General features: G+C 39.6%; 1 protein-coding gene across 3 annotated transcripts in view; it reads left to right on the forward strand.

The window, feature by feature from the left end:
- Positions 1 to 8,332: 8,332 nt before the first annotated feature.
- LY96 (lymphocyte antigen 96) overlaps positions 8,333 to 22,116 on the forward strand; it is a 91,013-nt gene continuing 77,229 nt past the window's right edge. For 2 of the 3 annotated variants that reach the window (XM_050941412.1, XM_050941410.1), the window contains exons 1-4: positions 8,333 to 8,742; positions 11,141 to 11,227; positions 12,569 to 12,697; positions 14,758 to 14,810. In XM_050941412.1, the coding sequence (XP_050797369.1) occupies positions 8,634 to 8,742; positions 11,141 to 11,227; positions 12,569 to 12,697; positions 14,758 to 14,810 (378 nt within the window). In that variant the 5' untranslated portion in view covers positions 8,333 to 8,633. Of the gene's footprint in view, positions 8,743 to 11,140; positions 11,228 to 12,568; positions 12,698 to 14,757; positions 14,811 to 16,712; positions 18,042 to 22,116 lie in introns of those variants that run through there. The other variant, XM_050941411.1, reaches the window with a different exon arrangement.

A 22,116-nucleotide genomic window follows, 5' to 3' on the forward strand; every position in this document is an offset into this window, starting at 1 on the left:
GGCAAAATGGAGATGTTCAGTTGTAATTCATACCCTCTCCCGTATGCACGGAAAGTAACCGTCCCAAACAATGCCCATAGCCCATGTGCATGGAAAGTTACTGGCAAAGATGGAGTCTTAGGTCACATGTCCACATCATGTCTTTACATGTTTTGTGGAATAATAGGGGTAGCCATTGGCTCCTCACTGTATTTTGCCGCCCCAAGCACGGAAATCAGGGTGCCTTTGGCGGCGTTTCTGCAGCAGGTCCGCTGGTAATGCAGATTCGGCGGTGGTTCTGCAGGAGGTCTGCCGGTCCCACGCCTTCGGTGTACCTGCCGCCAAATTGCCACTGAAGCCTTGGGACTGGCAAACCTCCCACAGAAACACTGCCGAAGGGTACTTCACTGCAGCCCTCACAGTGACCGGCAAGCTGCCCCCAACTCCCCGGCTTGCTGCCTCAGACACGCGCTTGCTGCGCTGGTGCCTGGAGCTGCCCCTGCTTCAGGAAGAGCTCATTGAAGAGCTGATTCCCCTGAATGGCCCATCAACACAGGGCTGGCTAGACTGGATGTAAATCTACCTCGTAGGTGTCACCCAAAAACAAAACACATGTTTGAGATACAAATACATAGCAAATATTCGTAACTTCAGATGCAAAGATGAAACATGCATATAAATAGAATTATCATACTTAGCAGATTATAACTTTTCCATTGATACCTTACATGACATATTTCATATCAGATCTACTGCAATTGTGCAACAGTGGAAGCAACAATGATATAAATGGTCATCTTCCTTTTCATACAGCATCACATATCACAGCTAGGCTACTGCATCTGAAATCAGCTGAGTTCCTGACAGCTCATGGATATTGTTTTTTGTACTAATGATGATCTGTATCTTCTTGAGTTTGATTTGTATCCTTTGCTAAATCTAGACATGTCACATTCTGGGATGCAATTCAGTCCAGTGAGGGGTTGTGTCAACACCTGCCCTATAACTTTGGGTGCCTCACAATGCTTTGGTGCTGTATTTCTTAATGTGGGCTGCTCACAACCAACCCATAAGCATGCAGGTCACACTTTGAGCGTCCTTGTTCTAGACAGCCCAGGTTCAGCAGCTCTGACCCCAGCAGCCTTTCTGCAGCCCCGCAGCCGCACCAGCCTTGGTTACTAATTGCAGGGGCACCCCACTACACTGCCAGTCCTGGATTTTTCCAAAACTATGTGTTCTGTCATGTCCAGCCTTTCCTGGACAGTTCAGAGAAATAATAAGGTTTCTTTGTTCCTCTGAAAAAACAAAAGCACATCACAGCTTATTAACTTACCTGGGGTGAATACACTGCACTGAGCTGGATTACAGTAAAATAAAACAAATTTACTACCAGTAAGACATGAGTTAAGTGATGCTAAGTGAAAAGAACAAAGTTAGAAAGGGTTGCAAGCAAATAAATGCGAAACCCTGCATCTAAAAGTCTAAAACTTAATATAGCAAGATACAGGCTTTGTTCATGATGTTTTTTCTCACCAGTCATTCTTCCCAGCCATGGCTAACTTTTTCTCAGTCAGGACCTTCCACAAAAGTACAAGATACTAGCTTCCCTTGCCTTCTTCAGTGAAAGATCTTTACCTTAACAGCTTTCTCACCTATATTCAATTCCAGAGATTTCAACCCTTTCCATTGGTTGAAGGATCTATCTTTCTCAGCTTGCAAGGTCTCTGTTCCCTTGTGTCTGTCCAGTAATGGATGCCAAAGATGGCTTCTCTCCCTGCTTTTATATCTCCCAAAGTTCAGTGACCTTGCTTCAGGCGGCAGGAAGCCCTCCTGTGTGCTTAGCTTTCTGTGTCCACCAGGAGGCTGACTACCTGTTGTTCTCCCCTTCCTGTGGGCTTCCCAGCTCCCTGTATAAAAATAGGGCTTCTATTGGTTCTGATTCTGCCATGCTTAATTTACATAGCAGACAGGTAGATAGCTGTGACATTCCCTCCTGTCTGGGCAGACTGTACAGTCTAATATCAATAAGCATCCATAATTCCTTATATAGTGTTAATAAATACATTTTACAATGACATTAATCACCAGCATGTTACAGGCATTCATAAAATACCTTATGTGATGTGCTAATATTCTATTCAATCAGTTGATTCAATTGCTTATCACTTGAGGTTTAGCCCCCTATCTGTATAGATCAGTAAACCTTTGAAATCAATTCTTCTGAGGGTTGCCCGTCAAAGTAAAGTTTACTTAAACTGTAGGGGAGATGACATAGAATCTGATGGTGAAGGAAGCTTCATGCTCTTTCTTCCCCACTTGTTAGCTTAATAGCTTTGTTTACCTAATATGTAAAAATGGACCTTTGTTGTCTTTGCCGAAGATTGGGCTGGTCAGAGAATCAAATACACGTTCTTTTGTCTAAGCAGTTCTGTTTACCAACTCCCCCTGATGTGCCTGGCTTGAACACATTTTAGTTATGATTCCAGCATAGGTCCATAACTCTGAATACCCACCATATACATACATCACACAAGATTATTAGTAGTGATCATTAGTAGTAGTTTTCAAATGATACCTCACAAGGCATATTTTGTACAAAGATTATTGCAGTTGAGTGTAGGGTGTGACTACAGGGGTGCTTAGTGTTACAATAGGACTGACAATAATTAATAAAGAGCCTGCCTTCTATCTTACCCCTCTTATTTTAATATGCCCAAAATTGTATTATTATGACACATTCTGTTCCCTAAATCCTTTCCCTATCTTCTGTTTCTTTTTGCCATTACAAATGTGAAAACATTATTAATCTGCTGTCTGTTCATTCTGCCTTTCTGCCACTTATTCTTCTTCAATTACATATTTTGCTGTTTTTTAAGCAAAACTGATTTTTTTTCACTGCAAAAGTAATTTTGGAAAATAAATATATGGTGGATATGGATTACAAGGGTGCATACATATCACAATATATACATAATTACATGATAGGTAAAGTATGTGCATGTACTTTGTAATATGGATATTAGTTAAGAAAACTACAGAAATTCAGAAATCAAGAAACAGTTCCATCCTATTGTATTATATTGTTTGTTTTCCTTTAGAGGATTTTTAAACTTGAAAGCCATGTGTACAAACTTAATTTCAATCTTGAACAGGGATGTGCTCAGGAATAAACATTTGATGGCTTTTGGAGGGGCATGTTCTGTGCTCCTGCTTCGGTCCCGGGGCCAGAGGATCTGTCAGCTCCCCTTGGGGCCAGAGAAGCTCACTCTCCCCCTGGGGCCAGCGGAGCAAGGTCTCCCTGCTGCAGCCCTGGAGCTGGAGGAGTTCTGTGCCCTCACTGATTTTTGAGGGAGCTCGTGTCCCTGTTTGCCACCTCCTTGTGCATGCCCTGATCTTAAACATCATCAATCCAGAGTAAACTCTAGTGCTCTTCAGATAGTTTTGAAAATATTTTAGAGCAAGCCGTTGTTTCTTACTTGAAATTTGTAATCTCCTTTAGAAATACATATACTTCACTAACAATTAATTAGTTGGTAGTATCTCATATTTTTATTGAAGTCCCCACTATGCTTACCAAGTGTTGTGGGCATCTAATGGATTCTATCACTCATTTGCCACTTTGGGGTCACCATGAAAGTTGTTTTCCAACCCCCTTGGATTCCAGGTATCATGCCTTGTGAAACACAACTTCTGAAAATCAAGCCTTTAATCTCTCTGTGCTTGTTCTCCCGGTATAATATGGGTAAAATACGCCTCTATATTACACGTGTTATGAGAGATTCATACTTGTATTAATACATTAATACTTTGAGACACTCAGATACTATGGTGGTGGGGGTCAGATAAAATTACCAAAGTTGCTTTTTTGTATGTAATCTTTTAATTGATTTCTTATGTGCAGAACAACTAAAATAATAATTAAATATATGTATTTACACTGTAGAAATCACTGTTGCTTAGTAATAACTACAATTTATGATCTATGAAGGGCATGCAGAAATATTTAAGAATCAGGAAGGTTAATTGTGATGAAATAGTAATACCATTAATACAAGGTTCCAAGATAAATATGTTTGAAAGAAATTTGTACATATAGTTTCAGTTGGACAATAGTTTTCCCCTCTTAAAGGTGGTGATAAGCTTTGACACCCATGTAAATAGCTGAGAACTGAATTAGTCCTGATTTTGTTGAGTGAGTGTTGATCCAGTCTAGTCTTCAGAATTGAGGTAATTAGTGAAAGTGAAATATGTTACATAAAATTTTTGTCTTGTCCTTGTAGATAGAAAGTAAGGTTAAGAGAACTATAATACTCAAGGCACTTGAAAATTTTGGACTACTGGTTTCAAACTAGTTTTAAATCTGGAATGTAGGCTATGATTTTTTAAATTCTAGCATAAAGTTAGGCTCCTAAATTATACTTAAGCTCCCAAATAAGTGATCTGATTTTCAGTAATACTAAGCACCCAACAACTTCTTCTGAACTCAATGAGAGCTGTTGGATGCTCAGACCACTGGAAAATCAAGCCACTTATTTAGAAGCCTAGAATAGAATTAGAAGCCTAAAGTTAGGATTCTATTTTTAAAAATCTTGACCTTAAGCTCTTTACTAAATCTGGCAGAAATGCAAAAATTAATGAGATTATAGAAATATTATAGACATCTGTTTAGCAAATAGTCATTAGAATGCAGTCGGATAAGACAGTGAAAGAATCACCTAGCTTCTCAGGTCTCAGAGCCATCCCTCTTTTGATGACAATAGACACTGGCCTCACACAACTGAGTGTGCCCTATTCTTGGTGACTTGGGCATTGTCTAGTGGGCTGATTAATGCTCATCTGCATCATATTCCAAATCTCATTTGTAAGCACCAACAATGTGCTTATCATTAAGGAAGACATGAAATAAGGAAAATCTCTTTGCCAAAGAACTTCTAGTATATTGTCAGAAGAGAAGGCACAACACAGTGAGAAACACAGAAGAGGGAATAATGTAGAGGTGAGGAGTTTTATTTTCATTTATTTTTTAAATGTTGGTTAACTACTTGTGGGCACTGCATCAGGGGCCCCATGTTTGAGGGTCAAGGGGGTCTTCCCTATAAAAATATCTAGGTCAGTCTCATGCCTCTTATTGATTATACCATGCATGACATCCTTCTCCTACCCACTCTAATTCCCAGTTATTCAGTACTTGTGCCTGGTGCTCTTTTGCAAAGTGCATTCTTCAGATAAGAGTATGGGAACAGTAACGATAAATACAAAGAGAGAAATCAAAAGAGAATGGCGGGGGAGGGGAAAGGCTAAGCGAATAGCTATGTGTAGAGAACATACTGCTAAATGATATCAGGTTCATGTGCTTGTAGGCTTTGTCTTCACTAAATTTAATTGTGTTAAACATGATTGTGATGAGTTACACAAGAACGTAAGAAAGGCCGTACCAGGTCAGACCAAAGGTCCATCTAGCCTAGTATGTGTCTACCTACAGTGGCCAATGCCAGGTGCCCCACAGGGAGTGAACCTAACAGGCAATGATCAAGTGATCTATCTCCTGCCATCCATCTCCATCTTCTGACGAACAGAGACTAGGGACACCATTCCTTACCCATCCTGGCTAATAGCCATTTTTGGACTTCACCACCATGAATTTATCCAGTTCTCTTTTAAACACTGTTATAGTCCTAGCCTTCACAACCTCCTCAGGTAAGGAGTTCCACAAGTTGACTGTGGGCTGCGTGAAGAAGAACTTCCTTTTATTTGTTTTAAACCTGCTGCCTATTAATTTCATTTGATGACCCCTAGTTTTTGTATTATGGGAATAAGTAAATAACTTTTCCTTATCCACTTTCTCTACATCACTCATGATTTTATATACCTCTATCATATCCCCTCTTAGTCTCCTCTTTTCCAAGCTGAAGAAACCTAGCCTCTTTAATCTTTCCTCACATGGGACCCTCTTCAAACCCCTAATCATTGTAGTTGCTCTTTTCTGAACCTTTTCTAGTGCTAGAATATCTTTTTTGAGGTGAGGAGACCTCATCTGTACACGGTATTCAAGATGTGGGCGTACCATGGATTTATATAAGGGCAAGAATATATATTCAGTCTTATTCTCTATCCCCTTTTTAATGATTCCTAACATCCTGTTTACTTTTTTGACCACCTCTGCACACTGCGTGGACATCTTCAGAGAACTATCCATGATGACTCCAAGATCTTTTTCCTGACTCGTTGTAGCTAAATTAGCCCCCATCATATTGTATGTATAGTTGGGGTTATTTTTTCCAGTGTGCATTACTTTACATTTATCCACATTAAGTTTCATTTGCCATTTTGTTGCCCAATCACTTAGTTTTGTGAGATCTTTTTGAAGTTCTTCACAATCTGCTTTGGTCTTAACTGTCTTGAGTAGTTTAGCGTCATCTGCAAACTTTACCACCTCACTGTTTACCCCTTTCTCCAGATCATTTATGAATAAATTGAATAGGATTGGTCCTAGGACTGACCCTTGAGGAACACCACTAGTTACCCCTCTCCATTCTGAGAATTTACCATTAATTCCTACCCTTTGTTCCCTGCCTTTTAACGAGTTCTCAGTCCATGAAAGGACCTTCCCTTTTATCCCATGACAGCTTAATTTACATAAGAGCCTTTGGTGAGGGACCTTGTCAAAGGCTTTCTGGAAATCTAAGTACACTGTGTCCACTGGATCCCCTTTGTCCACATGTTTGTTGACCCCTTCAAAGAACTCAAATAAATTAGTACCATTTCCCTTTACAGAAACCATGTTGACTATTGTTCAACAGTTTATGTTTTTCTTTGTATCTGACAATTTTATTCTTAACTATTGTTTCGACTAATTTGCCCGGTACTGATGTTAGACTTACCCGTCTGTAATTGCCGGGATCACCTCTAGAGCCCTTTTTAAATATTGGCGTTACTTTAGCTAACTTCCAGTCGTTGGGTACCGAAACCAATTTAAAGGACAGGTTACAAACCTTAGTTATTAGTTCCGCAACTTCACATTTGAGTTCTTTCAGAACTCTTGGGTGAATGCCCTCTGGTCCCGGTGACTTGTTAATATTGAGTTTATCAATTAATTCCAAAACCTCCTCTTGTGACACTTCAGTCTGTGACAGTTCCTCAGATTTGTCACCTACAAAAGCCGGGTCAGTTTTGGGAATCTCCCTAACATCCTCAGCTGTGGAGACTGAAGCAAAGAATCCATTTAGTTTCTCCGCAATGACTTCATCGTCTTTAAGAGCTCCTTTTGTATTTTGATCGTCAAGGGGCCTCACTGGTTGTTTAGCAGGCTTCCTGCTTCTGATGTACTTAAAAAACATTTTGTTATTACCTGTGGAGTTTTTGGCTAGTCATTCTTCAAACTCCTCTTCGCCTTGTCTTATTACACTATTGCACTTAATTTGACAGTATTTATGCTCCTTTCTATTTGCCTCACTAGGATTTGACTTCCACTTTATAATGGAAGTCTTTTTATCTCTCACTGCTTCTTTTACATGCTTGTTAAGCCACGGTGGCTCTTTTTTAGTTCTTTTACTGTGTTTCTTAATTTGGGGTATACATAGAAGTTGGGCCTCTATTATGGTGTCTTTAAAAAGCGCCCATGCAGCTTGCAGGGATTTCACTTTATTCATTGTACCTTTTAGCTTTTGTTTAACTAACCCCCTCATTTTTGTATAATTCTCCCTTTTGAAATTGAATGCCACAGTGTTGGGCTGTTGAGATGTTCTTCCCACCACAGGGATGTTAAATGTTATTATATTATGGTCACTATTTGCAAGCGGTCCTGCTATAGTTACCACTTGGACCAGCTCCTGTGCTCCACTCAGGATTAAATCTAGAGTTGCCTCTCCCCTTGTGGGTTCCCGTACCAGCTGCTCCATGAAGCAGTCATTTAAAGTATCGAGAAATTTTATCTCTGACATGTTAGCTGACATGGTCATCTTCTGTATCATGTCAGCTAGTCACGGTCAAGCGTTGTCCCTTCTAGGTTTGACATTGTCATCTAATTAGATTTCTTGCAATTTTATTACAAATACTAAGATTTCTTAGTGATGGTAAGCTGTGTGTGAAATATGTTCTTGGAAAATCTTTGGCTAATGTAGCTCAATAAGAAAGTGAACTTTTTAAAATCAGTTGAATAAAGATTTTTCTGAATTTCTAAATTACACAGCAAAGCTCTCCTCAGCCATGGTAATTATGCTTTGAGATGCTACTTCTGATCAATCAACTACACTTCCTTTTACGTAATTGCGGTAATCATTTATTTAGATTTTTTCAACTTCCCTATTTCGTGTAAAATATTTTCTCTTTCATTATTCGTTTGTGGCTTAAAACCACATTGCTAATACAATCCAAAATGTGATCACCTTGGAAAAAAAAAGAATTTCTCCTTCTTCCCATAACTTTATCACAAAGATAGCTGGCATAAATTCAGTAAAATATCAAGTTAAGCGTACAGAGACTTTGAGGAAATGTAACAAAAAAAGCCAAACAAAACCAACTCCCCCCCAGCAATCATGTGGCTCGTGATGACTAAGTCTAACTTTGTTCCTCTTTCCTGAAAACAAAGTGTTCAAGTAAAATATTCACCCAGATAGTACCCCCTTTATTTTCAAAAGGCTTGAAGCTATGCAAGCATGTTTCAGCTTGTTTTTTTCATCCTGTTTACTTCTGGATTCACTGAATCACAAGGAAAAAAACTGCTTTGCAGCTCCTCAGATGTAGAAATATCATATTCCTTTTGTGGTAAGTAAGTAAGTAAGTAAGTATTTTATTTTCAGTGGTGTCTGCTCAAGAATGGATATCCTCTCAGCAAACACTTGTCTTTCTTTCTCTTATATTTGCTTCTTTGAGGAGTCCAGAAAGATAAAGAAATGACTCACTAGAGATTTAAGAATAATTTTGCTTTTTTTTGGTAGTTTGGGTAGTATATATTTTATAGTATTCTGCAATTTCTGTATGATAGCAATTACACTGTGCATTCATAGATATTACCAGTGCATGTTGCGGAAGGTGTGGGATGGAAGAGAGGTTAGCTTCTGATCAGGACAGTCATGTGTGTTGGTGACTTTGGGAAAACTTAAAAGGTAAATTTAAATGTGCTTCTCTAGTGCTGTGGTTAATCAAGTTGGACAAGAAGTGCAACAGATTTATTGTTACGTAGATTTCATGTGAGTTTCTATTGGCCCTGGAAACTTGTGAAACTGTGGGGCAGCTAACTCAGTACAAGTTGAAGAAGAAGTGTGTGTGTGGGCGGGGGGGGGGGGGGGGGCGGCAGTTTTCCACTTTGCTCTCAATTGTTCCTCCTCTGTTGCCCCTACTCCTTTGCTGTGGTACATAGGCTCTAATTTAGGCCATGATCTGGCACTGAGTCACCCAAAAGGAACCCCACTGATGTCAACAGAACTCTGTGGGCAGAAGAGTCTGCCCACATGATGCTTGGTGTAGGATCAGGGCCTTAGACTGTACATTCCACAGAGCAGGTGTCATGTCTTGTACAGTTCCATACACATCACTCATGTTGTATTATTAGTAAGAATGAGCTATAACCTAAGACATAGAAAGAATATTTGCTGTTACAACTGCTTTGCATTTATTTTCTTTTTGTTAAAATGTTAAAATGTTAAATGCCTATGCATGAGCTTTAGGCTCCCTGACAATACAATTTACAATCTCTTAGGAATATCAGCCAGCAGCGGAGTACAGTAAGAACAGTTAGCATAGCAACCAGTAAATACCACAGTACATTATATCCCAACCTATTCCTCAGCACTCCCCAGATACTCAGTCAGATTACAGTAACTCCTCGCTTAACGCTGTAGTTATGTTTCTGAAAAATGCGACTTTAAGCAAAATGATGTTAAGCGAATCCAATTTCCCCATAAGAATTAATGTAAATGGGGGGAATTTAGGTTCCAAGGAAAATTTTTTTTACTAGACAAAAAACTATATATTATATAGATATACACACAGTATACGTTTTAAATAAACAATTTAATACTGTTCACAGCTATGATGATTGTGAAGCTTGGTTGGGGTGGTGAAGTTAGAGGGTGGAAGAGGGAGAGATATTTCCCAGGGAATGCCTTCCTGCTAATTGTTGAACTAGCACTCGGCTGAGCCCTCAAGGGTTAACACATTGTTGTTAATGTAGCCTCTCACACAAGGCAGCACGAACGAGAGGGGTGGGAAGACAGCATAGCAGACAGAGACAGACGCACACCTTGTGTGTGGGAAAGAGAGATAAATGCACACTGCCCCTTTAAGTAAGCTGACCCACTCTTTAGTGAACTTAGGAGAGCGGGGAGCTGATGGGGGGCTGCCAGTCAACCCTGGTTCCAAGCCCCCACCAGCTAGCTGCAACGGGCTGCTCTTCCTGCAAGCAGTGTACAAAGCAGGCAGCTGCCAAATGACGTTAGAAGGGAGCATTGCACAACTTTAAATGAGCATGTTCCCTAATTGATCAGCAACGTAACAATGAAACAATGTTAATCGGGATGACTTTAAGTGAGGAGTTACTGTATGTTTTCATCATGGATAAAATAGTGCATCATGTCCTGTAAAGACAGTACAAGTAAACTAATCTGACATGATTTCTGTCATTAAAACAGAAGTATTGAACTGGATTCTCTCTAGAGGTGGGGTGGAGATGGAGGTGGGTTGATGACTGCTTATAAAAATGTGAAATAATAGGCTTTCCAACACTGAACAGGCAGTGCATTTTGTACTATATCCTGTATTTTACACTGAGAACTGCATCTTGTAGAATGTACAAACCATGATACAGAATAATCTACTAAGGTTCCAGTACATTGGAAGCCGTGCTAGTGACAACCAAGTTTAAGCACTGTTCTTGCTAGCAGGCTTCCAGTGTGGATGGGGATATTGTTGTCTGACAATCATGTTAATAGCCTCCCTTCAATGATAGTGTGCAAAATGCATGTCTTCAAAACATACATAAATATAGCAGCATGTGTTTGTAACAAATATTCTCAAACCAATCAACCTGCTGTTCTTAATACTTAATTTCATAGTGGAATGATGTTATTTCTGCCTGTAAGAAGGCATCTAGAAGGATCATTTACAAACATTTTTTGATGGATAGTGCTATTCATGATGACTTTATTACATTTTTTAAATTTAGATTCTATGGAAGATGTTTTCTTCATTAGTATCGTACCTTGTTCCTTTAGTGAAAGCCGTTGGAAAGTTACTCTTTCATTGATTCCAAGTAAGTCACTTTTTGTTATTTCCATCAAATATGGGGGATTAAATGCTGTATTTGCAGGAGGATACGTCACTTCTATCTCTAAACCTCTATCCTAAATGAGAAGGCTATTTAGGAGAAATTTTTCATGATTAAACATGAAAAGATAAATCATGGTGATATACAAAGAACCTGATTTTCTGACACATTTATATCAAGATGTATGCACTAAATGTGACTCACTTGTGCATGCAATTACCATAATTTTACACACTAATAAAGTAGTTGTGTGTGCAAACTATCCATTTGCTCATGCAGTTACTCAACCATTCATGACTATTGCACATAAATTAGGCACATAATTGCTCACATACAATTTAGAAAACAATTTAGAAAACTGGGCTCAAAGTATATTCCTGCATTAAATGCCAAATTCAAATCAATCTTCGCTATGGTTTCTTAATAATATGAAAAACATTACAAATACACAACAGAGTTTGGTCCTTAGAACTTACACTTCATAATCGAATAAGATGGAGTGGCTGTTTATAGGGAAAGAAGAGACTTTTGGCAGATGTTATATGTGCTAGGAGAAGAGTGGAAGTGCCAGGAGAGTGCCTGTTCCTATGTGTCTGAGATTTTCAGCATTCTACCCAAATCCCTATCTAAACTAGAAAAATAGACTGCATTTAAAAATGTGTTAGCTAACACATTTAACTCACAATTTTGAATGCTAGTGTGGATAGGATTTAACACCTTTAAAAACGTGTTAGTTCATTGTCGTCTACTCAAGGTCCTTCATAGCATGATTCAGTGTCACCCAGCAGTCCCCTCATAGGGGATATGTGATCTTGGTGGATCTCTTTGAAGGGAGAGCCCCAATGTAGCAATGTAATTAAGCATGTGTCTAATTTTAATCATCTGTATAGATCGCTAACTTCAATGGAACAACTTGGGTGCATATGTCTAAGCGCTGAAAATGGTTAAAAACTTTCCATATTTCTTTTGAATGGAAAATGGCTTTTCAGTTATAACAGATTTCTTCTAGTGGAAACTCCAATTTTAATTTAATTTTTTTTGTCCAAAAACTTGAAAATTTGCCATTTTAAATGAATTTTTTTTCTATTTTTTTTGTTTTTCGACAACACTCTCCAAAAAATCTGAATAAATTTTTTTTTTGTGGGGAGTAAAGAATAATTTTCCAACCAATAGCCACGTACATCAACATCTTGCTAAGTTGCAGCCTATATGAGTACTAAGCTTAATATTGTAGTTACCATTAATGTGCATGATTCTCACCTCATGTAGGGAGTGAATGTGTTTTGTGGAGATTTCATCAGTTTATGTTTTGCTTATTTTTAATAGGGAATGATATAATCTTTTTGGAGGGCAGTGTGAATGTATGGTATGATGCTACAAACATATTAGCACAGAAAAAAGTTATTTGCAGTGGATTTGATGATGACTATTCATTTTGTGGAACTCTGAAGGGAGGTAAGCATAAACTTGAGAGTTCTCCTTTGAAAAACAGGGAACAGAACCTTGCTAGCTACAATCCTGTTTAAACACTGTTGTTGCTAGCAGCAGGGCCGCCGAGAGCGAGTTCAGGCCCCAGTGAAAATTTTTTTTTCAGGCCCCCCAGCAAGGGCAGACCAGTTAAACAGGGCTGATGAAGCTAGGGAAGCCAGGCCTCTGGCCCCCTTCTGAACCGCCGGACCCTGGTAATTTGTATCGGCTTCCCCTCCTCTTGTCGGCCCTGGCTAGCAGGTTCATTAGAAAGCTGTTTAACTGACCAGCATGGACAGGGATAGTTCTGTGTCTGTGAATAGTTCTAGATGATGATATAAAACCATGCTAACCACAGCCAGTTTTTGCGGGCCCCCTAATTTGGGGGACCTGGAAAAGTAAAGGAGAATTTCTGTCCAGCCTACCATTGATAGCTAGAGACACCACATATTTCATACCAGCTGGTTGCCTCTAGCTGAGCCAGTGCAACTGCTGAGCAGCCAGAAGGGGGCAGCTCAATATCAGTAGAGGCAGCATGATTCAGTAGGCTAAGCAGGGGACCGAGGGCAACTGGCAAGGGACTAATCCTAGCTATAGCACAGACTCTTTTTGGCATTGTTCAAGTCATGCAGGCCAAAGCTTTCAAACTTGAGCACCTAAATTTAGGCAACTAAATCCAGAGGAATGAAGAGTCTGTAGTTCTTTCTCATGTCAATGGGAGCTGCATTTGCTCAGCACTTCTGAATATCGATTTAGGTGCACATATACGTATATACATATGCACCTAAATAGATATTCAGAGGTGCTGAGCAAATATATATATATAAACACACACACCAAGGTTAAAACTTTTGGCTTTAACCTTCCTGGGCTTCAGTTTCTACATCTGTAAAATGGGGATAATATTGTTTACCTGCCTCACAAAGAATAAATTAAATTGTTAACATTTTTAAAATGTCAGGCAAGTCTCAAACTTTGCCAGAACGCACATGCAGACCTAACAGACCCTACAAACTATAACAGCCTCTAGAACCCCAGTTTATTTGGACAATTGTCCATTGTAAACTTCTCTAAATGTTGGTAACACTACAAAGACCTCAGCACAAGTAGCAGGGCTCCACATCTTATGTTGTGGGGAAGGATGTGACCTAAAGACACCTCATCACACCACACAAACATACACAATTACATGTATTATGGTTAGGGTAATAGTAACAATATGCTAGGTACTATCCAAACATATAACATGAGTCATGATGCAGTCTTAAACTCAAAGAACTCAACATACAAGAGTACAAGCAATGAAGGATGAGGTATAAATCATGCAATCAATATTTGCCTTTTTAAAAAATTGAATATCTGCTACTCCCAACCGATCCTCAACCTAACTATTATTTCAGACTAATCTTTTGAAGGCATCATGGTAGGAGTGGGTTTGGAGGAGGTGAGAGTAGTGGCCTTATGGTTTAATTCAGTTTACCAAGGGGCAGGTGTGACAGAATGTGCAAAGATGGTTGTGGGAGAGGCAGATAAATGTGTTGAAATGACATCACTGGCAGAGGAAAGGGAGCTGGGGATGAAGGTGACAGAGACAAGTAGATTAGTAGAGGGGTCAGAGTTATATAGTGTCAATTAAGTTTTGAATGCATACACTAATGATCTCCAGACCACTGACACAAGCCAGACAAATTTTCCAGTTGCATTCTGTACTTTAAGGAAAACCTAAATAGAGTAAGAAATAAAGTCTCTATCCAACTCCCTCTGAAGTCAATGGAAATTTAACTGGCATGGTTTACTTTAAAAGCAGCAAAGAGTCCTGTGGCACCTTATAGACTAACAGATGTATTGGAGCATGAGCTTTCGTGGGTGAATACCCACTAAAGCTCATGCTCCAATACGTCTGTTAGTCTATAAGGTGCCACAGGACTCTTTGCTGCTTTTACAGATCCAGACTAACACGGCTACCCCTCTGATACATGGTTTACTTTATTGTTGTTAAGGACCAAGAATAAATAATCACTTCTTTTATAACTGTCCCTATTTTTCAGAGACACTCAATACGACATTTGAAATTAGCGGTTTAAAGATGGAATTGCCAAAGGTACTCTCCAAAGTATATATACTGTATGTAATATATATGTTAAAGGTTACAAAAATTTGCAAAATAGCTTGCTTACATGTATACTTCCCCTGAAAATGGTATTGCACCAAAACTGTACAGAACAACTTCCTTACTCTATTTTTGTTTTTCTCCTACCTCAGGAATGACTGTACTTGAGTGGTAGGTGAACTCAAGTTGTCCCTCTATATATAGCTCTCTGAAAACTTTATTTTAAGAAATAAAATTAGCACAGGTGATATAACAAGTCTAATGCAAGCAAACAAACAAATCATTCTTAACATATTGGAAGGATAAGTGATATCGTGTAAAGTGATATCGTGTATAAGAAAACAAACTGCCACTATAGAACATTAGAAAGTAAGAATGGCCATTCTGGGTCAGACTAAAGGTCCATCTAGTCCAGTATCCTGTCTTCCAATATGTTCCCTATTAACATTTGGTGGTTTACATTAAGTAGGGACCATTCCAGCTGTTTCCTTGCCTTCCATCTATAACCATCTCATTCCATCTTTCAGATTCTCTCCTCTCCTCCCTTACTGCCCGCAGAAATAACTTGCTCTTCCTTGTTCTCTAGATGGCCTCCAAACATGCACACTCTTATCCTTCTCACTTCAGATATTCTCTCTCTTTTCCTCTTCTCCCTATTTCCAGGTCACTTTTCCATGTCTCTTTTCTTCCTCTTCCCCATTTCCAAGTTCCCCTTTGTCACAGAGATGCAGAGCAGAAGTACTGGTGACAATCCAGTGACCCCCCCTACAATACCTTTGCGACCCCCTTTTTGAACAGGACCTCCAGTTTGAGAAATACTGAGTCTTAAGGGCTTTACAGGTTTACATGTTGTCATTTTAAAATACATATTTATGGTTTGTTACAACACCATGAAATTTAAGATTTAAATACCTGAAACCATGAAGTTCAAGATTTTTAAAATGCTGTGACCGTGAAATTTACAGAAATGGATGGTGAATTTGATCTGACCCTAGTTATTGTGGATCCATTCTTAAGTGACTTAGCCAGCATCACACACAAACTCTGTAGCAGAGGCAGAGAGGAAACTGAGTTCTCCAGTGCAGCACTGAACTGCCTTAACTACAAAACCACCTTTTCTCTTCCAACAGTTCCCTTCCTCATTCACACCTTCCAATTTTTGCACTACATAAGGCAGGCATCCTACAGACAATAGTCTCCCTTACTCACAGACCTGCTCCACCATCAGAGCAGGCCCACCAGTGACCACATGAGAGCAGGATCCTGTGCAAAAAATAATATGTGATCATGTAATGAAAGGCAGCATCATAATGCATATGCACAAAAAGGCACTTCACAGGTAATCTTAATTCTTCATTTCCTAACATCTGAGTGCTTGATGTTGCAACCTTAATAAAGTCCTTTTAACACAGTGTTTTTTAATGTAATTTCCCAAGTTTTTAAAAAAGTTAATTGAAAAAACAGAAATCTCATTGTACTGACACCCACATTAGTCGTCAGCAAGGTTGGAACCTTTAGATCCACCACACAGACCTCTGCCACTTGAACAAATGAAGTGACTGATAGCAGTAGTAGGTTGCCATTCTCTGTGTGGACCAACACTAGAATGGATGAGACAGACACTTTGCCAATGAGTTTCACAGCTTTTTGCTGGTAGCAGTGGAGTTTTGAGACTCAAGAATTGGTTTCCGTTCCAGGGTCTGGAGGGGAGTGTGTTCTGATGGTTGCATACCTTTCTGTCTCTGTTTTCACCCAAACCTGACTCCTTTTGCCATTGTTAACTCCAGCCTATCCTCTCTCTCCCCTCCCTGGGCTCCTCATCCTAGTCTTCTCCCCCAAGTTTCTGGGCTGAAAAGTGGCAACAAGATTATGTTTTTTTTTTCTTTGTTTTAGGGAATATATACGCTTTTTTTAAAGTTATTCACTGGTCCTTCTGAGAAGATCTTGCTCCTGTGTAGGAATGTTACCTTGTTAATAAAATAGGATGGTTAAGGAATTTCTGAATAAGATGATTGTTTCAATTCATCGAGGAACACAAGAACAGCTGCTGCCAGGAACTGGAATTTTATCACTGAAATAATAAACAGACTGATTTTGCATGAGTAAGAATGCAAAATACACTTTACTGAATGCATAATTATAAGGAAGAAGGCTAGTCTCATCCATTCATATACTTGCTATAATCAAATGGCCAGCTAATTTGTGCAAAATTTCTATGTGAAAATAAGGTACAAATGCATATTGTTTAATCTACAGAATAACCTTGAAATGATGATGTAGCTACAACTGTATTTCAGTTCTACCACTTGTGTTATGCAGAATGTGTGCTGAGACTTAGACCTGCTGTGGGGCCGTGTTTCAGTGAAAGAGACTGCTCACCCTGCACTAGCAGTGAAGTTTCATGCTAACTGGTGAAATTACTGAGAGCTAGGTTAAGTGATGGGACATGGCAAAGGTTGCAGTAGAGAGACAGGTGGTTGCAGAGAAAATGACAGCACAGCAGCCAATGGCAGCAGAGTGAAGGATGGCACAGCAGTGGTAGTGGGCAGCAATGAAGAGTGAATAGCAGTGGTTGATTAGCCACTAGGCTAATGGGGTCCGAGCCCAGGGGGCCCGCCAACTGGGGGGCCCCTGCAAAAATGTGCACCCCCGACCTACTCCACCTGGCGCTTCTGCCAGGGAGTGGGGTCGGGACATGGAACTTGCCCTTCTCCATCTCCTGGTCACTCCTGCCAGGGAGTAGGGTTGGGGCGTGGGGACTTGCCCTGTGCTCCCCGCCCATCTGGCGCTCCTGCTGGGGATCAGGGGAAGCCCCCACACCCTGACTTCACTCCCTGACAGGAGTGCTGGGTGGGAGGAGCAGGTCAGGATGCAGGGCCACACATTCTTCCGGGGGCCCCCAAATGGCCGGGGCCCCTGTTGGCCTGGTGGCTAATCCACCACTGCATTTACTACTGTATCTTTTGTGGTTAAGTTCCACAGGTCATCTTGCCTTCTGTATTTTCACAATAAATAGTTTAGGGCTAATGCCTGCAGATTGAAGTCAGACAAGATCACTACTGACTTTGATGGGAACTTTGCTGGAATAAGGACTAGAGGATTTTGTCCAAGGTGGACCAAAAAGGATTTCAGTTTACCTTAAAGTTGCTTAATGATTCTACATCACATAGTGATCCTTAGGAAATTAACAGGAACATTGTCTCAAAATACAGTATGATTTGGAAGTGTCCTCTCTGCATAGTCCGATACCAGACCTTTGTTAGGGTAGATTCTCAGTTAGATGTTTCCTAATGAGTTAACGTTGGGGATTCTGTGGAACGATAGAAAATTCTGCATTAAAGCAGTAAACTGATTAATAGCCACTAGGCTGTGCTGTATCTCACAGATTACTTTCAATCCCTTGATGACTATTACATAAACTATCAGGAGATAGACGAGCAGAATTAAAGTTTTTACTTTTAGCTTACAGTGGGAGGTCAGTATTTCAAACTGGGTGCCAAAAAAAGCATTTTGACACAATTGTAACCACTCCATTTAGAAATTGGGCTCCAGTGAATTTTAGTTAGAAAATCTGAAACAAAAGTCACAAAGAATCATTAGACAGTGTAACAAACAGAGGTGAGGGACTAATTGAGGCAAGACATAATAATTACTTCAGAGCTGTAATGATGAAGTATTTATGCTTGCATTAAATTCTGCAGACACTAACAGATGTGTACAAGCAGTTCTTATTTTAGGTCTGAATAGAGCTATTGGATATTAAAGTTGGTTTCCTTTGAATTTTTTCTATAAAAAAAAAAAAAAAGGAGTCAGAAAATTTGGTAATTGATTTTTGCCTTACTATATTTGTTTATCTTCATTTTGAACTTTACAGTTTGCCCCATGAATGTTTCTAGCGACTATCTGAAATCTAATACTAAAGTCACAAAAGTGTTCAGGGACCATTGTCACTGAAACTGTTTTGAGGATTATTTATTTTATCTCAAGGCAGTTTTGCTTATTCTCGGAATGTTTTCAGATACTAAAAAAATAATTTAGAATGAATATGTTCTGATCATTAATGTAGTACATATCCAAAAGTTGACAGAAGCTAATAAGTGATGGGAAATAAATAAAGATAATTATACATCAGTTTTTTGTTAGCTTATGTGGTTAATACCTTGTAGAAGCTGGAGCTTTGTAGTACAGATCTGTGGAAACACATACGAACATAAGAACGGCCATACTGGGTCAGACTAAAGGTCCATCCAGTCCAGTATCCTGTCTACCGACAGTGACCAATATCAGGTGTCCCAAAAGGAGTGAACCTAACAGGTAATGATCAAGTGATCTCTCTCCTGCCATCCATCTCCACCCTCTGACAAACAGAGGCTAGGGGCATCATTCCTTACCCATCCTGGCTAATAGCCATTAATGGACTTAACCTCCATGAATTTATCTAGTTCTCTTTTAAACCCTATTTTACTCCTAGCCTTCATAACCTCCTCAGGCAAGGAGTTTCACAGGTTGACTGTGCACTATGTGAAGAAGAACTTCCTTTTATTTGTTTTAAACCTGCTGCTTATTAATTTCATTTGGTGGCCCCCTAGTTCTTATATTTTGGGAACAAGTAAATAACTTTTCCTTATTCACTTTCTCCCCTCTTAGTCTCCTCTTTTCCAAGCTGAAAAGTCCTAGCCTCTTTAATCTCTCCTCATATGGGACCGATTCCAAACCCCTAATCATTTTAGTTGCCCTTCTCTGAACGTTTTCTAATGCTAGTATATCATTTTTGTGATGAGGAGACCACATCTGTATGCAGTATTCAAGATGTGGGCTTACTATGGATTCAAATAAGGCAATAATATATTCTCCGTCTTATTCTCTATCCCTTTTTGAATGAATAAGTTGAATAGGATTGGTCGTAGGACTGATCCTTGGGGAACACCACTAGTTACCCCTCTCCATTCTGAAAATTTACCATGTATTCCTACCCTTTGTTCCCTGCCTTTTAACCATTTCTCAATCCATGAAAGGATCTTCCCTCTTATCCCAGTACAACTTAATTTACATAAGAGCCTTTGGTGAGGGACCTTGTCAAAGGCTTTCTGGAAATCTAAGTACACTATATCCACTGGATCCCCCTTGTCCACATGTTTTTTGACCCCTTCAAAGAACTATACAAGATTAGAAAGACATGATTTCCCTTTGCAGAAACCATGTTGACTTTTGCCCAATGATTTATGTTCTTCTATGTGTCTGACAATTTTATTCTTTACTATTGTTTCAACTAATTTGTCTGGTACTGATGTTAGACTTACTGGTCTGTAATTGCCAGGATCACCTCTAGATCCCTTTTTAAATATTGACGTTACATTAGCTATCTTCCAGTCATTGCGTACAGAAGCCCATTTAAAGGACAGGTTTAATTAATAGTTCTGCAATTTCACATTTGAGTTCTTTCAGAACTTTTGGGTGAATGTCATCTGGTCCCAGTGATTTGTTACTGTTAAGTTTATAAATTAATTCCAAAACCTCCTCTAGTGACACTTCAATCTGTGACAATTCCTCAGATTTGTCACCTACATAGGACGTCTCAGGTTTGGGAATCTACCTAAAATCCTCAGCCATGAAGACTGAAGCAAAGAATTCATTTAGTTTCTTTGCAATGACTTTATCATCTTTAAGTGCTTCTTTTGTCTCTCGATCATCCAGGAGGTCTGTAGCTGAATGCTTATGATTATATATGCTAACAGACAGAATCCTCAGTACATGCAGAATACTTGAGCCCCCAGCTGGTAAATAAGACACATTGGAGACCTTTATAAGAAATTTTCAAAGTATCATAAGTATATGATCGAAGATTGCTAGCTATTGTATCACTGATGTCTACATAGATCCATGTCCTTATTTTTGTGTTTTATCATTACACTGTGGGCCAAATTCTGTCTTCAGTTGCACCTGGGTTACCCTGAAGTTATAACCCTATATATATAGGGTTCATGGCATAACTAAGGGCAGAATTTGGTCCTGCATAACTTAGTGTATGTCTACATTACAACTGCTATAGTGGCACAGCTATGGTCTCGCATCTGTGCTGCTGTCAGCACCATACTGTTGATGTTTCCTACATCAACATAAAGGATTTTTCCATTGTTGTAGTTAATCCACCTCTCCAAGAATTTTTCCATCAACCTAGCTTTGTCTATACTAGGGGTTAGGTCAACCTAATTACAGCACTCAGGGTGCAAATTTTTAACAGTCCTGAACGACATAGCTAGGTTAATCACATTTTTAAGTGTAGACCAGGCCTTTTACTATTTTGATACACTCTGTGGTCCAAATCATGCCCTTGCTCCTCTCTTGAGTGCTAGGATGCAGAGCTCATAGACTTGAAGGCCAGAAGGGATCATCATGATAATTTAGTCTGACCTCCTGTACATTGCAGGTCATAGAAATTCACCCTCACATTCTTGTAATAGGCCCGTAACTGCTATCTGAGTTACTGAAGTCTTCAAACCTTGATTTAAAGACTTCAGGTTACACAGACTCCTACCATTTACTGTAGTTCAAAAGAGCCAGTGACTTGTGCCCCATGCTACAGAGAAAGGCAAAACCTACTCAGGGTTTCTGCCAGTCTGATGTGGGGGGAAATTATTTCCTGCCCCCAGATATGGTGATCAGTTAGACCCTGAGCATGTGGGCACGACCCACCAGCCAGACACCTGCGAAAGAATTCTCTGTAGTAACTCAGAGCCCTCCCCCTCTAGTGTCCCATCTCCAGCCATTGAAGATATTTGCTAATAGCAGCTGCAGATGGGCCATATGCCATTGAGGGCAATCTCAACACAACTTCTCCTCCATAAACTTATCAACTTAGTTTTTTTACACCCACTGCTCCCCTTGGAATACTGTTCCAGATCTTCTCTCCTCTGAAGGTTAGAAACCTCGGTCTGACTTCAAGCCTAAACTTACCGGTTTATCCCCATTTGTTCTTGTGCCAATATTGGCCCTTAAATTAAATAGCTCCTCTCCCTCCCTGGTGTTTATCCTGCTAATGTATTTATAGAAAGGAATCATATCTCCCTTCATCCTTCGTTTTGTTAGGATAAACAAGCTAAGTTCCTTAAATCTTCTTTTGAAAAGCAGGTTCTCCAGATAGCCTCTAATCATCCAAATAGCCCTTCTTTGCACCTGTTCTAGTTTGAATTAATCTTTCTTAAACATGGGAGTCCAGAATTGCACACAGGATTCCAGATGAGGTCTCACCAGTGCCTTGAACAATGGTAATAACACCTCTCTACCTTTAGTGGCAATA

This window comes from Gopherus flavomarginatus, chromosome 2 (genome assembly GCF_025201925.1).
Source record: "Gopherus flavomarginatus isolate rGopFla2 chromosome 2, rGopFla2.mat.asm, whole genome shotgun sequence".
Taxonomy (NCBI): Eukaryota; Metazoa; Chordata; order Testudines; family Testudinidae; genus Gopherus; species Gopherus flavomarginatus.